Below are 16,193 nucleotides of genomic sequence, written 5' to 3' on the forward strand. Positions count from 1 at the left end.
AAAAATGTGTACAGGTATGCATGCAATGAAACTAAGATCCAGAGCATGTTCTTTAAATACATCAGGGCCTATTAGGTACTTAGGTGGATATTGTTAGGAGCACCATGTACGCTGCGCTTTAAGTGGGATATGTATTACATTAGCAAATAATTTAGTTCCATATAGCCTGCTTTGCTGTCAGCTCTGAAATGTTAGGTGTAATATTGGTGATTCTAAGATCTGATAGTTGTCTAAGCTATTTGCACAGGGATATTGTTTTCCGATATGTGACTTGCAAGTGCTGTCATTCGTTTACTTTTCCAGCTGTTCTCATTCTTTCACTGGTGATCTTTGCACAGGGACCTGATAGGTTTTGTGGTACATTGATTGATCTACATGAATGGCAGATCAACTACTAGTGGGCTGGCACAGTTCCATGAGTAACCTACTTATGTGTATGCTGCAAATATCAGAACAGGAATACACTTCATTCTTGTATCCTGTTCAGCTTAATTACACAATAAACTGATATTCCACAGTAAGGCGTTGGTGTGATCTATCAATTGGGGGGGACCGGGACCGGGGACTACAGAGTTACTTCACTTAACACTACTCTCGTGTAAGATCAGATATTATTTTTCAAAGTGATCTCTACCCTTAGTGCAAACTTGATTGCAATCCTCTACACCAGAGAAAGGGGACCTGTGGAGTTCTACATATTGTGGACTACAACTATCACTGACCATTGTCCATGTTGGCTGGAGCTGACAAGAATTGGACAACATCTGAAGGGCAACAGGTGCCCCATCCCTGCTCTACATAGTTTCCTGGGAGGAAGCCTTAACTGAGATCAGTGGGACTTAGTTATGAGTAGACCTGCATAGAATTGCACTGTTACTATATTTGCTTTGATTGTAGTTGTTTTCTGCAAATATGTTATCCATAGGCCATAATTTTCCACTGACACTCACATAGCTTGGTGAGTGAAATGGGTGAAGAATAGCGCTGAAGCTTTTTCAAACACACATTAAATTGTCAAAAGCATATGTGGATGTGATCTATGGTCAAGTGTTTGGTGATGGAGATTATGGTGATGAACCTTTATGTTACTTTCCTTACCTGTCTTGGTAGCCAAGCCTAAAGCTGTTGCAAGTTCTGATGTTATAGAGCGAATGCTCACCCACCAACTGCTTTAAATTAATTCTAATTTTGTTTTATGTAAGAAGGTAGTGCCACTTCTCTTTCTTCAGTGTATACATCTGATCAGATCTTGTTTAAAATGAAAGGCTTTGCACAATGTCAGTGTTTGGAAGGTCAAGCTTTACAAAATCTCAGTGACTGTATCATATACTGTAGAGACTTATTTTCCACAATATGCAGAATTTGGTATGAAATTATGATCATTTGGATAAGATAGCCCGTTAAGAATACTTTTAAAAATTTATTGTCTTGTTCTTTGGGAATACATGAATAAAAAAACAATTTTGTCTCTTTGTAACAATATGTGTTGGGAGTAATGTGGTTCTTCGGTTACTTCTGAGGGTTTGAATGCTTAGTGTGCTTACTGAGGTGTTGTTTTTTAGTAGATTGTGACTGTGAGAAAAGTTGATAACACCGTTGTTGGTAATGGCAGCAAGACTTACATAACTTCTACAGTAATTGCTTGCCTGGCGTGTCTTGCTTCATATGAACAAGATGTTTGTCATATTACAGCATTAGACTCCTGAAATGTCTTCATCGCTCATCAAAAAGCTTGTCCCCTTCAATTAAAGTTGTCTTGACATCTATTTAGGAATTATCACCCTTTGTATGATATATATGTCTAAATCATTGTGATATCTTTGTGGTACATCAATATGACGAGTACCTGAACACATCATGTTGAGCTTAATAGAAGAATTCAGTCACATACATAATCAAATTGTATGATAACCAGCAACCTCATTGCTTCTAGAACTCAACATTCCCTAACTTCTAATATGAGAAAAGCCTGCTGGATCAGGCCAATGAACCTATCTGGTCCATCATTCTGTTTTCATAGTGGCCAAACAGATGACTGTGGGAAACCCCCAAGCAAGATTCAAACACAAGAGCACTCCCCCCCCCCCAAAAAAATGGTTTCCAGCAACTGGTATTCAAAAGCATCACTGCCTCCAACTGTTGAGGAAGTCCAGAGTTATCATGACTAGCAGCCATCGATAGCCCTCTCCTCCATGAATTTCTCTAATCCTCTTTTAAAGCCATTGAAACTGGTGGCCATCACTGCCTCTTGTGGGAGCAAGTTCCATAGTTCAACTATGCGCTACATGAAGAAGTGCTTTATTTTATCTGTCTTGAATCTTCCAACATTCAGCTTTATGGGTTGTCCAGGAGTTGCCCTTGTGGAAACCCTGCTGGTCCTGCTTCTGTAAGACTTATTCTTCTATATGCTTGGTGTCAGGGAATGGGAGGCAGAGAAAGGGGAGAGAATGGGAACGTATGGACAAACCTCCATTAATTAGTAGTGGTTCTTCCTCGGATGAGGAAGGTGACGAAAGGCTGTCAGGAGGCAATGAATCTGAGAGGGAGGAGGCACTTCCGGGGCTAAGCCACTCTCGTAAGAGAGGAAGGAGGGGGGTTGGGCTTAGGAGGTGGCTATGCTGGGCAAAACTGAAAGCAACTTCAGTTGAGGCAACTGGCTTGCCATGACCGGAACGGACTTTCAAAGCTGATTGTAAATAGCATGAAAGCAGCAATAAAACTTGTAAATATGGCTGGATTCCCGGACTCTTATCTCCGCTAGCACTCACAACTCATCTCTGACACTTGGGTTTTTTGGTTGTTTTGTTTTTAAATCGCCCTCTCGACCAAGTTTCCCTGGGAAAGATGTTAAGCTGACCAGTCTGTAATTTCCAGGACACTCCATCCCCCGTCCCTTTTTAAAAAATTGATGTTACATTGACTACTTTCCAGTCCTCAGGTATGGAGACTGTTCTGAAGGACAAGTTACTTGTTCTTGTCAGAAGATCAGCATTTGAGTTCTTTGAGAATTCTTGAGTGAATTCCATTTGGACCCAGCAATTTGGCAGTTTTTATGTTGTCTGTTAGTTCTAGAATTTTGAATGCTTCCCCCCCCCCGCCCCTTTAGTATTATAGTTTCACAAATTGTCCTTTGACATGTCAGCCTGCATACCCATGTGCCTTATCTTGTGTTACTAGCGTTGGTGTTTTTGATCTAATGTGCCCTGGACATCAACTATAAATAGCTTATAGTTAAAATTTATAATATTCTTCTTTCAGAATTAGCTAAGATTTTACTGGTGCAAAATTCATAGAGAGCCATTTGTTGGCTAAGCAGATTCAGAGGCAATCCATAAGGTTTGGTGATTCTGTTTCCAAGCCAGACAAGACACAGAGCTGGAAATGGGCTAAACTGTAAGTGTGTATGAGAATGCTGAGGGAAGATATCGGATAAGACTTGCCTTCCATATTGCTAGTTACAGACCTGCCATTTTTTGCATAAATGAATATCAGAGATAACCTGTGGAAGATTTGCACAGAGCCATTTTTTTTAGAAGTGGTGTCTACTTTAATGTTATTTAATTGTGGCTTAGGGAATGTGTCATTCATGAAGTCACTTCTGAAATTTTATATGGCAAGATTCAATTTTCTTCCTGCTTCCACTGGGTAGCACATCACATTTCTGTAGGAAGAAGCTTCCAAATCATTTGAGATTGTGGTTTAGAACTGAAAGCCAGAGGTTGAACATGGAGCAGCCTGAATTAATATCCCGCTAGATACTATGCAAGGGGTATGCCCACTCTTTAATTACTCACTGTTATATATGTCAGGAACCAGAGTTTCACACCCCACGCCCAGCCTGAAGATACGGTACTGACTCAGAGGACTCTACTGCAGAAGACCAGGAAGACTAGGAAGACCTTGTTTTGTCTCACTGCAGACCAGGACGGTATCATGTGAATCCCTGAGATTCTGGAACCTCCATAGCTAAATTGGAGAATGTTGAGGTTGTTTATTGAGTGTGGGTGTCACAATTGTTTTGGCGTCCTTATCCTGCAGATCTAGGAACGCTGAGGTTTCTGAACACAGGGACCAAGTTTCTGAACATTTTAACATGGAATGGCAAAGCTGATATGTTATAGGGGCTCAATACTGTGTTCGTGGCATTATATAGATGCTAAGTACTCTGCTCATTAAAAGAGTTGTATCATGATGAGAGTAGTGATCTTTGTGATTTAAAAACAATGATATATGCAGGGCTGAAGAGTTTGATTATCCCCCCCCCAACTTTAATATTCTTCCTCTACTCCTAAATCATTGGGGAAAAGCATCTGTTCTCCACTTGGTACTCTGAGCATCTGAAACCATTTAGTCCCAAAGCAGTCAAAGTTTCCATCATATTGTAAACATTCCTTTAGTTCTAGTGAACATGCTGACATAACCCTCACTCTAGGGGGCACAACGTAAAGTATGAACAGAAAATAGAAAATATGTGGAAACCTTTGTTTTATAGTCGCCATTTAAAAGAATAAGTATCCCGTTAACTGTTTCAAAACTGATCCCACGCCTTATTTCTCCACAGGGCCTATTAATGCCAGTGAGATGCTTAGAACTAAAACATAAATAAATTAAAAAACCTTTCTGCACTTGATTTCTCTTTAGAGATGTACTAGTGGATGTGTCTTCAACAGGATAGGTACAGTAGGTGATGGATTCACCGCCATGATAAATAACTTGATGGTTACAAAGTAATATTACATGCTGTAAAATGAACTAGCATTTTAGAAGAATTTATTTAGTTTTCTTCAGTTTTGTTATTGTAACTGAACGTATTGCATGCTCACACTGTATGTCAGTGCCTATCAACTATTCTTATGCATCTAGAACCTTAAAATCATATTGGAAGCTATCCATCCAAACTGAAGTCCCTCCCCACCACCCATCCCCATCAGAGATCCCACCCAGTGCCTCTTCCACTATAAAGCTGTGATGATTGTTTTCAGGTAGGCCAAGCCCGCAGACACAGACAATCACTTTGTAGGGCACATTCCTCCCTGCCCCTGAAAACAGTGGCCACTAAATTACCCAAAGGAAAGTCAATGCAGGGTTGTTGCCTTCTGAAAGGACAGCCCATAAACCAGTGCAATAAAGGGAGGGTAGGAGGGAAAGCCGGATGTAAACTGTGAGGTTTCCAATCCCCTGCAGCTCGCCTTAAATACTCCCAGAGTGGATCTGGATGGACAAAGTCTTCACCCAGGTCTGCCCCGGGATCTCCACCCACCAGGAGCTAAGCCTAAGTAATTGGCTCTCTGGGGTCTCGTCATGTTTCCCAGCCCTCCACATGGCTGAGAGGAGCAGTAAAATCACCCCGTCTGGCACGCTGAGGCTGGGAAACAGCAACATATTTCCCCATCACCCTGCCAAGGCCGTAAATGCCACTTCCAGTAGGGCTGAGGGTGAGGAAACAAGTCTTCTTTGCCATCCTAGACTGATACATATAAACCACACACTATGCTTATATTCTAAGCCTGCTGATATGTTAAAATGGGGTTGAAGTAAGTAACATGATGCTTTCATAAGCAATCCAGAAATTATAACTGTATCAGACTCTTAGGATTCTAGGAGATAGCAATGGGAGATGGCAGTTCAATGCTTTTACCTTTTGGCCTAGGGTTCTGTGCTGTCTCCTTTGTATTTAACAACTGGATACCATATTAAAAACATACATCAAAACACCTAACAATTCTTCCATATTCTATATCCATTATATAATAATAATAATAATAATAATAATAATAACAACAACAACAACAATAATAATTTATTTATACCCCGCCCATCTTTCATGGGTTTCCCCAGCCACTCTGGGCGGCTTCCAACATAATATTAAAATACAATAGTCCTTCAGATATTAAAAGCTTCCCTAAACAGGGCTGCCTTCAGATGTCTTCTAAAAGTCAGATAGTTGTTTTTTCCTTTGAGATCTGGTTTTCAAACAGACCTACAAACAGCATTGTGAAGATAGATTTTAAACAGGCAAAGCCAAAAACTAGGAGGAGAAACATTCAGCAATTTCTAATCAACATTATAGAATAGCACGTTGGTCAGTTAAACTAATGGAGCCCAGTTGTTTCCCGTAGTGAATAAACTTTTCTCTCCTTTTTAAAGGTATTTGCTTTTAAATGGCTATGCTGTATCTTTGCAAAAGCTGACATATTGATGGCCCCAGATGCTTTATCCCAGATCACCCAGGAACTGGAATAGGCTGCCCCTAACATTCAGCTCTAGATCTCCTTGGGGAGGCTGTGTTGGTCCTGATGGACTGTTGAATGTGGACAAACATAATGGCTCCTCATTAAGAAACAAATTGTTCCAGTGTTAAGGTGTTAGCCTGTTCTGAATAGGGCTTGAAAGATCAAGTTTGCAATTTGGAAGTACTATTTTCCATCTTTTCCTATGGATGCCTTTGGGATTTTGGAGTTCACTGTCATCAGTGTGTAGACTCCTACAGGAATGGTTAAATTAACAAACTTGTTGATAATACAGAAATGGTCACTCAAAAACAAGAGAGCTTTATCTTAGCTATTAGAAGAGACTGGATATCAGAATAACTGAAGCATTTGCTATTTTATTATGTTTATTATCAATTGCTGAATGTTTCCCTTATGGATTTTGTTTTTGTTTTAAAACTGTTTCCACAATGCTGCAGGTAGATTTGTAATTTGTACTGATGGCAACTCACAATTATGTACTTATGATGGACCAGTCAGATCTGTAATATTAAGTTGTAGTGTGGAGTCTCCATATTCATTGTTCCAGCCAGTTGGCTGCTCTCCTCTAATTCTCCATTCTATTACCACTCCTGTCATATTTTCATTTGCCAGTCCCCCAACCCAACCAACAATCAGTCAGCATTTATTGCCCACTAAACATGCTCAGTCTTCCTTGGGGTGCCCTTCAGGGTTTTGCCTGCTTAAAGATCTTTTGTTCTTCTGTTGAGTACCTCTAAGCTCGCTGGAACCTTTCTCTTGTGCATGGATGGTGCTGTTTTGGTTGCAAAAGTATCCATGCTCAGATAATTAATTCATTATTAGTATATAGGATATGGGGATTATGTACTTTTAATTTTGTATTTTTGATATGCTAATATTAATAATAATACCAAAGCAGTTTTCAGTTGTGGCTTAGTTTAGTACTAAAAATGCTGCATACAGTTTATTTGATGTTAACATGACGAAATACACAAAACTGTATACAATTCTTCAATTAAATGCTTGCTTTCTTCCACCCTAAACAAGAAATTCCATATTAGATTCAGAACCACTGAATAATGAACAAGCCTGTTGTCTCCTTAAATTTTGGGTTCATTTGTCTGCAGTGATGAATGCAACTTAGAATGCTTTCTAGCAACTTCACAATATTAAAGTGCCCAGGGACAGGACAGGGATGATGTTTTGAAGGCAATAAATATTTCAGCTTCACATTTCAGCCTTTCTTCTTTATTCCTTTGATCTGGGTTTGGTTTAGTTATCATTCTGCTTGAATGACTTCACACTGTCTCTTCCCCTCCTCCCTCTTCTCTGAACAAAAATAGTAATTCTGCACATATTCCATATGGTTGGGAATTTTTTTTGCTGTAAAAGATGGCCATTCTTTGATTATGATAACTGCTGCTTAAATAATGTATTTAATTACATCTTAACTCCAGTGGATAGTTATAAAAAGGCTTATCTTTAATTATGCAGTTTATTGTCTGGTTTTTTTATTTCACAATTAAAGAAAAATAGCACAAATATGAAGGATACAGTCCTTCATCATGTGGATGCTGTGCTTGTGCGTGGAAGGATGCTCATATGGCTCAGTGGTGTCCTGTTTCTACCTTCCTTCTTCAATACATGAACCTGAGAAGTACTGAGTCAGTGTGGCAGGCCAAGAAGGTGCCTTGGGGAGCTAAGGGGTGCCCATAATCTCATCCTCTGTCTGGTCAGGTTTCTGTGAGCTCCAAGATAATGTGGCTCAGTGGGGAGGAAAAGCTGGATAAAGACGGTGCAAATAGAACTTCCCTTCTTTGGAATGCCCTAGTATGTTGTCTATGCACATGTCTGTAAACTGGTTTACATATCACTTTAAACAACAGTTAAGCATTGTTGTGGCATAAAGGTGAAACATAGCATGCTGGTAAGGTAAAGGTAAAGGGACCCCTGACCTTTAGGTCCAGTCGTGACTGACTCTGGGGTTGCGGCGCTCATCTCGCTTTATTGGCCGAGGGAGCCAGCGTTTGTCCACAGACAGCTTCCAGGTCATGCAGCCAGCATGACTAAGCCGCTTCTGGAGAACCAGAGCAGCGCACGGAAACGCCGTTTACCTTCCCCCCAGAGTGGTACCTATTTATCTACTTGCACTTTGACGTTCTTTCGAACTGCTAGGTTGGCAGGAGCAGGGACCGAGCAACGGGAGCTCACCCCGTCGTGGGGCTTCGAACTGCCGACCTTCTAATCGGCAAGTCCTAGGCTCTGTGGTTTAACCCACAGCACCACCCGCGTCCCATAGCATGCTGGTATATGAGGCTAAATTTGTGGCTGCTTTTCTCCTCCCGTGCTACTGGGAGCTAAGCCATGGTTTGGCTTACGCCTGAATGAGGGCTTGTGCTTTCTTTCCCCCAAAGAAAGCACGAGAAGCAAGCCAAGAAGCAACCTTCATGTTTTGTTTGCAGGGAGACAAACTCATCAACCAGAGTTTGGATGTAACACAAAGCCAAACCATGGCTTCCCTCCAGACAGCGAAGTAGAAGCTCAAGTAGGAAAGGAGCAAAATGGCTACTGTTTTGCTCACATGCACCAGCATTCTGCACATTCATTTTAAGTCATAGTTAAGCATAACTGTGTTTTAAAGCAATGTGGAAACAGTCCTGTACAGTACACTGAGAGTAGAGAAGCAGGACTCTTCTGAATCCTGCAGGAATTTCTTGTCATGCAAGCATAAATAATGTTGAAAATGTGTCTTAAGTCACCAGTCGATGGCTGTTACATTTTGTTCACATTTGTGTGTTCTGCAATATGAGAACAGAAATGTTGGCATGTTTGAGGATACATGTGTTCCAGTGCACATCCCTAGAAGTGGGAACAAGAGTCTGTTTCCAAATAAGAGTTTAAGCCCCCACCCCAAGGGCACATCTGTTTATACCCTACAAAATAAACATATTTTACTCTGTATTTAAAAATCTTTTCACCAGCCAGAAGTTCAAATGTCCGCAGTTATTTCCATGGTTAAAAGCCCTCTAATAATGTTGGGTGATTCATATTGGCCTGTTTTAGAGAAGAAGACATACATCCCTCTGCCTTAGAATAGTAGAATATATAATATCAGAACTGATTGTGACAGTTCTTTTGAAGATGCAAAGAAGTCAGGAAGATGAGAGACTAGGGTGCAGAATATTTTCATATGTAATATTTTATCAAGGTGCCTGACAGATCTTTCAGATTTATTTCCATAACCTCATATAGGGAGTGTCATTTATAAGCTCATTTGTATGATTTCTTTCAATGTATTTCCTAACAACAACAACCCACAATATTTTGTATGTATAATACAATAAACTGCAGGAAAAAAATAACTGGCTACTTCCCAGAAGATTTACAGCTGTTTGTAAACACTTTTAAATGTCTAGATGGAAGCTGCTGTATTTTACTCTCCTAATTTACAGTCTATTCAGCCACATAGCAGTTGTAGCATCTCAGGAGCATGTTGAGATACTAAAGATGTGCACAAGTCTTAAGTACAGGAGCTAGATCATCATTTCCCTATCACTAAGTAAAGTCGGAGAAAGATGAGGCTCTTCTGGAAGTATACTTTGGAACTGTGATACCAAAACAGAAATGGACTACCCCAAACCCTTATTCTACAATTGTCCTTAAGAAAAGAAACATAGAATTGTTCCTTCCCATGGAAAGCTTCTTGGGAGAAAGTAAGGCTGGATGGGATGGTCCTTGACCAAGACAGAAGAGTGGAAATAGTTTGCAGAAAAATGGGCTTTTCCTTTGTCTCCCAAATCCGAGAAATGTGAAGATACGCCCTCTTCCTTTTGCAGTGGCTCTTTATTTCTAGACTTCCATTACAGCCACAGGTCTCTTCTGTCTGTAACGTACCTGGAATTTCCAGTGGTAGCCTTGGCTTAGTAACTGTTGCTTAGCAACATGACGGCCACTATTCCTCTTTATTTTTGTCAGAATATGTGTATCATCCAGGTTTAGGTTGATGTTTCAGTGGCTTGTGTTAAGCAGCTTGGTGGGTCGTTGTAGGTCTCTGGGATGGATTGAGAAATAAATGACAAATGCTGCAAGCTCCTGATACTTTCAAGTACCTACGTACCTTAAGACAAAAGATAAAAATGATTCTTATTTGATTTATTAAAACCTGCAGAGGCTGCTCCCTTTCTTTTGGGCAGGAATAGTAATTAGAATACCCAGGAGGTTTTGTGGTGTGTGTGTTTTTTGTCTGAGAGGTATAAATAAATTGAAAAAGTCTAAGAGAAGAAATCAAGTTCCTGAACAAAGTTTCTCAGGATTTTCCTTGTAATGCATACTCTTGCTAGCGAGTTTTATTGGTATTTCATAAAGCTTGTCCCTGGAGTGGAGTGCAAAACCATCTTCTGCCTGATAAAGTTTTTAACTTTTATCCTGTGTTGGGAAAGTTATACACCAGTCAAGCATAAATCCATTCAGATTACGAGGTGTTTTAGGGCAAAGTGGGGGAAGAGATAAGGCTGGCTTGATCTACTGGGTTTTTAACAGAAACCTGTGGACCTGTTAAACCAACTGAGTCAGTTGCAAGGTCTTCTTATCTCCCTAGTGTTTCTTGTGGCTTTTTAATATCTGAAATAAGTGATATCAAATGGCAAGTAGTTCCAGAGGACTTTTCAAATGCTGAAATAGTTGTTCTGTTAATTGATTTGCCCTTTACCTTATGCACAAAGTTACTGTTGAGTTGCGGTGGTTATTACAAGTAATTGTTTGTGTTTTGACATGTAGTAAGCCACAAATATATTCTGAGATTATTAGTATACCAACCATTGGATCACCCCTAGTTTTAGTTGATCTCATTGTGAATATTTTGGTATTATCTCTTCTGTACAGAGTTGTTTTTATATTTTGGAAGAGAGATGGAAGTGAAATAATAGCTTAAACACTTAAGACAAGTATTTAGAATACATATTCTCACTTTATTTGTACATTTCTTCCTTAAATTGTTATTTAGACTTCATAGTCATGTTTAAATGGAGATTATTTACGCAATTCTGCTAATTCTGTAACCATATCCTTTATACATTGAGATGAAAGAATTTTTTTTCTTACAAATAAATTGAGGCCAAAGATTAAATTCGTGCTTTTAATATTCATGCCAGCTCAGTTTTTAAGGGATTTGAGTGATGTAACTGTATTGTATTGGGCACTGCAACAAGTAATGCCGGGGGTGGGAGGGAGACCTTCAAAGTGAATATTTTAATGCTTCATGGAAACAACACTTCTCAATATCCTGGAGGGGGAAAGTTGCGAACTACAAATTATTGCTGTAGATGTAGAACTGGCTTCTGCACCCTGGAAAATCAATGGATGCTGATTCCTGGCTGGCAACTTCTCAAGAGGTTGATAGTTGAAATACATCAGAAATGAAATCAGATTCCTGAAGCACAACAGATTTCAATGCAGTTATCACAGAGAGTAAGATGGAGTGCGTTGGTTGGTTTAGATAATGTAAGTATCAGCCAACAGTCTGAGAAGATAAACTTACTTTGCATATTCAAAGGCAATAACATTGAATGTCATGTTTTCGGTTCATCGGCAGCTTGTGTTCGCCTCTCTGTGTTCCTTCAACGCAAAGGGTTTCACAGGAGGCAAGGTTGCAGGTTCGATCCCCGTATGAGTCAGCTGCATATTCCATCATTGTAGGGGGCTGGACAAGATGGTCCTCAGAGTCCCTTTATTATACAGTTCTATTATTCTGTTTTTATTTGTTTTCTTTTGAGCGGGCTGAATGTTGATGACTCTGCACAAGTACATGTTTTCCTAAACAGCTATTTGCAGCAGGCTGCTTTTTCATCTTTGGTAAGGGTGCAATCAAAACCCTGGCTTTGCAAGTTGGCAGTGCTTAACAGAACGGTGGAACCAACACTGTATAAGCAGCCCTGCTGCTCACACCATCCAGGAGGAAAGTGGGGGCAAATAACAATGCCAGCTTGGAGCTAGAGCAGAATTCAACCTGAATTGGGTGTGATGCACTCATGAAAAGGGGCATTTTCAGGACTTTCTACAGGTTTCTATTAGTGGGGAACCCACCAGCAGCCCTTCTGCCTACCTTCCCATTTGGTGGGTGGGACAAAAAACTGCACACAGTCCAGCCCCACACAAAGTGTGTGTATGTGTGTGTGTGGGGGGGTGTTGAATGGCAGCGTTAGACTACAGTTCTACACACATCGGAATTCAGTGGAACTTCCTTCTAGGTAGTGCAGCCAAAGCTAAAATTAACCACTATCTTTAAAAGACATAGGTAAAGGTAAAGGGACCCCTGACCATTAGGTCCAGTCGTGGCCGACACTGAGGTTGCGGCACTCATCTCACTTTATTGGCTGAGGGCGTCAGCATACAGCTTCCGGGTCATGTGGCCAGCATGACTAAGCCGCTTCTGGTGAACCAGAGCAGAGCACGGAAACACCGTTTACCTTCCCGCCGGAGTGGTACCTGTTTATCTACTTGCACTTTGATGTGTTTTCGAACTGCTAGGTTGGCAGGAACAGGGACCGAGCAACGGGAGCTCACCCCGTTGCGGGGTTTCGAATCGCTGACCTTCCAATTGGCAAGTCCTAGGCTCTGTGGTTTAACCCACAGCGCCACCCGCATCCCTTTAGAAGACATAGATCACTATTTTTTTAAAAAAAATAACACTCCAAACCTTTCAAAACTTCTATCTAACCCTAGTGGAAATTATTCTAGAGTTTACATGCCTATGAGCCTTTTTTGTGGAAATGTATAACCTGTGAGTTTAATCAATCTTTTACACACACACCCCGATGACAGATAGCCTGTCAGTTATATCAAATTCAGTTTGATATGTTTACAGTAGATCATTGTGACTTCATAACAGTGTAGAAATATGTCAGTATGCAGATCTGTAGAAACAGAAATGTATTTAAAAAGTAATAATTTTGCTATATATAAAGGCAAAGCTAACAGAGAAATTTATTTACAAATATACAAATCTGGAAAAACAAAAGCAGGCATCTGTTTTATGTATAATTGTTTTTGTCAGCCATTTTGAGTTTATAAAGAAAAAGGGTTAACAGCTTTCTGAATAAAATAAACATAAAATAAATATATTACACGCATGTATTGTTATATTAAAACCATAAAGAAAGCAAGTTAGGTATGAGTCCTAGATTTGGGGGGGGGGGATGTAAAAATCAGATTCGTTTTATTCTCACAAAATAGCAGTCTTTTTTGAAAGAAAAACCACCACCACCTAAGAATACTCACATATAAGAGAGAAGTTGAGAGGAAATGTAGTATAAACAATAACTTATACCATAAATACAAGGAGAATTGAAAATAGGCATGCTTGTATTCATGAACAAATGTGGAGTGCTTCTGTTTGGTGCTCCAGCCAACTATTCATATTCTCTTCTAGGAAGTTGCTCTGGTCTCAGCACCTAGTTTTCCATTCCCCCTGACCAGCAAGCAGCATACAGTGTCCCCTGAGCACATTCAGTCATCTTTGGGCTACTTTGGACTGTTTCCTTCCATTCTTTTTTGTACGTCTGCAAACACTGGAGTTTCTCCAAACCTGCCCTTTTGTGCATGGATGGTGCGATTTCGGATATGTAAGAATCTACACCTACCTCTGAACTTTGGAAATAGAGGGAATGATATATTGCTTTAAAACATGTCAGCTGCATGCATCATACCAAGATCAAAGGTTGTTACGAGAATAAGAACCTGGTGCATAATTCTGAAAAAGACCATATTTTGGTCAGTTGTGATACTTCAGTTTCTAATGCTCCTGAAAGCTGCATCTTTAGTCTTTAAAAATTAGTGTTCACTGTTTGACATTAAGATAAAGTGACTTGGGATAATCATACTCTTTTGAAGCATAAGTTGTGTCACCCATGCAAATGCTGAATTGATATCATAACTGCGCATTAAGAGTTTTCACTAAATTGACTTGAGAAGATCCCAATGTGTGTCATGTTCTCCATACTTAATAATCTGACGTATACCAGGCAGCAAGTAATCCTCTTTCTTTCTTAGAGGAGATGGTGGAGGGGATATACTTCTGTTGATGTGTTAATGTAGGCATATACTGTAACAATGCAGGCATATATATTCCAAATGTTTTCTTGATTAAATATCTTTGGATGATGTGTTAACGTTACTTAATGGAAGATTAAAGAAAAGGGTTCTATGGGGTACAATAAAGCTGCACTACTTAAGCTTCCTTGGTACAGCTGAAAAATTTGAAGGTGAAATAACCTGCACAAGAGCCTAGTCCTATGTTTGGGCTCTTTTTGGCTCCCAGTGCGTTTCCGAGCACAATTCAAAGTGTTGGTGTTGACCTTTAAAGCCCTAAACGTCCTCGGTCCAGTATATCTGAAGGAGCGTCTCCACCCCCATCGTTCTACCCGGACACTGAGGTCCAGCGCTGAGGGCCTTTGGCAGTTTCCTCACTGCGAGAAGCAAAGCTACAGGGAACCAGGCAGAGGGCCTTTTCGGTAGTGGCACCCGCCCTGTGGAACGCCCTCCCATCAGATGTCAAAGAGATAAACAAGTACCTGACATTTAGAAGACATCTGAAGGCAGCCCTGTTCAGGGAAGTTTTTAATGTGTGACATTTTAATGTATTTTTTATCTTTGTTGGAAGCCACCCAGAGTGGCTGGGGAAGCCCAGCCAGATGGGCGGGGTACAAATAATAAATTATTATTATTATTATTATTATTATTATTATTATTATTATTATTACTACTACTACTACTACTACTCAATGAGCAAGTGAAAATAATCTCTGATTTATACAAGTTGATTTACCATCCAACTTGTTGTTCTCTCCTTCAAAGTATTGCTAAGGGAAGTTTGGCATAACCATGGACAGGAAATTAAAGCCTGAGTACTACTTTAAATGGATAGGGTTAAAGGCCTTTCTTCTACACAAGCGCACATGTTCTTTTATTTGAAACTTGAACTATGGAAAATTTCTCTGACTTTCTAGGGAGAAGGAGGAGCAGCTGAGTCGGGCGATGGAGGTACAGAGGCTGCATGCCCAGCAGGCTGATGCTGCCCTGGAGGAGTTTAAGCGGCAGGTGGAGCTGAACTCAGAAAAAGTCTATGCTGAAATGAAAGAGCAGGTGAGGAGGTCACAATGCCAGCCTTTCTGCAACTATCTGTCTCAGTGGGGAAGCATATTCTCATCTTATATTTCCAGAAACATACTTCACTTGATAGTGCTACATCAAACTCTTTCACAATGCAACAGCTTTGCCAGCAAGTCAGAAAAAAGGATGTTAGCCATTGATTTATCTTTATAACAAAGCCAGGATTGACATTGCTATAAAACTATCCGTAGCAGTATTACTGATTAGGGCTTTTTCCAGAAGTTCCAAGAATAAAATACTAGTTTGTTCTGGGTTGCATCTTAGCTCCCATTTTTCACATCTCTTATTTCTTCTTTTTAATGGAAAATTCACTTTAGATGTATCTAGCCAATCTCACTGTTGTGATAATGTGAAAGTCTGGCATGGTAGGAAACCTTTCTCCTCACTTCATTACTGAAGCCACTTGCATTTAATTTCAGTCTTGCAGTGCAGGTAAGGCACAATATTTCCTGTGAAAGGGTCATAGGTATTCCCTCGGATGCCACGGCACAATGACTGTTTAAGGCAAATGAAAAGAAATGGAGAAAGGGCCATGTAAGCATGGCAAATGGCAAGTGATATATTTTTAAAACAAAAGGAAGGGGGGAGGAAACCATTGTCATGTGAGGCTCTGTTTGTTGTGTGAGTTTGAGGGAACCCTGTACCACTGGGGTAGAGAGGAGGAAGGATTTCCTAGCCAATTTCTTATGGGCCAGTGGAAACACAGGGATACGGCAATATATCAGTGATGGGTGGGAGAGAAATGTGAAACAGGAGTGCAATTACTCCAGAAATTCTTAAGTATTTGTCTCAATATAC

The 16,193-nt window shown here is 40.2% G+C and overlaps 1 protein-coding gene across 6 annotated transcripts in view; it reads left to right on the top strand.

Moving 5' to 3' along the window:
- Positions 1-16,193, top strand: part of CEP112 (centrosomal protein 112) — a 217,310-nt gene that overhangs the window by 74,029 nt on the left and 127,088 nt on the right. For all 6 annotated transcript variants that reach the window (XM_053375363.1, XM_053375358.1, XM_053375361.1 and 3 more), the window contains one exon: positions 15,233-15,368. In XM_053375363.1, the coding sequence (XP_053231338.1) occupies positions 15,233-15,368 (136 nt within the window). The remainder of the gene's footprint in view (positions 1-15,232; positions 15,369-16,193) is intronic.

Source organism: Podarcis raffonei, chromosome 2 (assembly GCF_027172205.1).
Source record: "Podarcis raffonei isolate rPodRaf1 chromosome 2, rPodRaf1.pri, whole genome shotgun sequence".
In the NCBI taxonomy this organism is placed as follows: domain Eukaryota; kingdom Metazoa; phylum Chordata; class Lepidosauria; order Squamata; family Lacertidae; genus Podarcis; species Podarcis raffonei.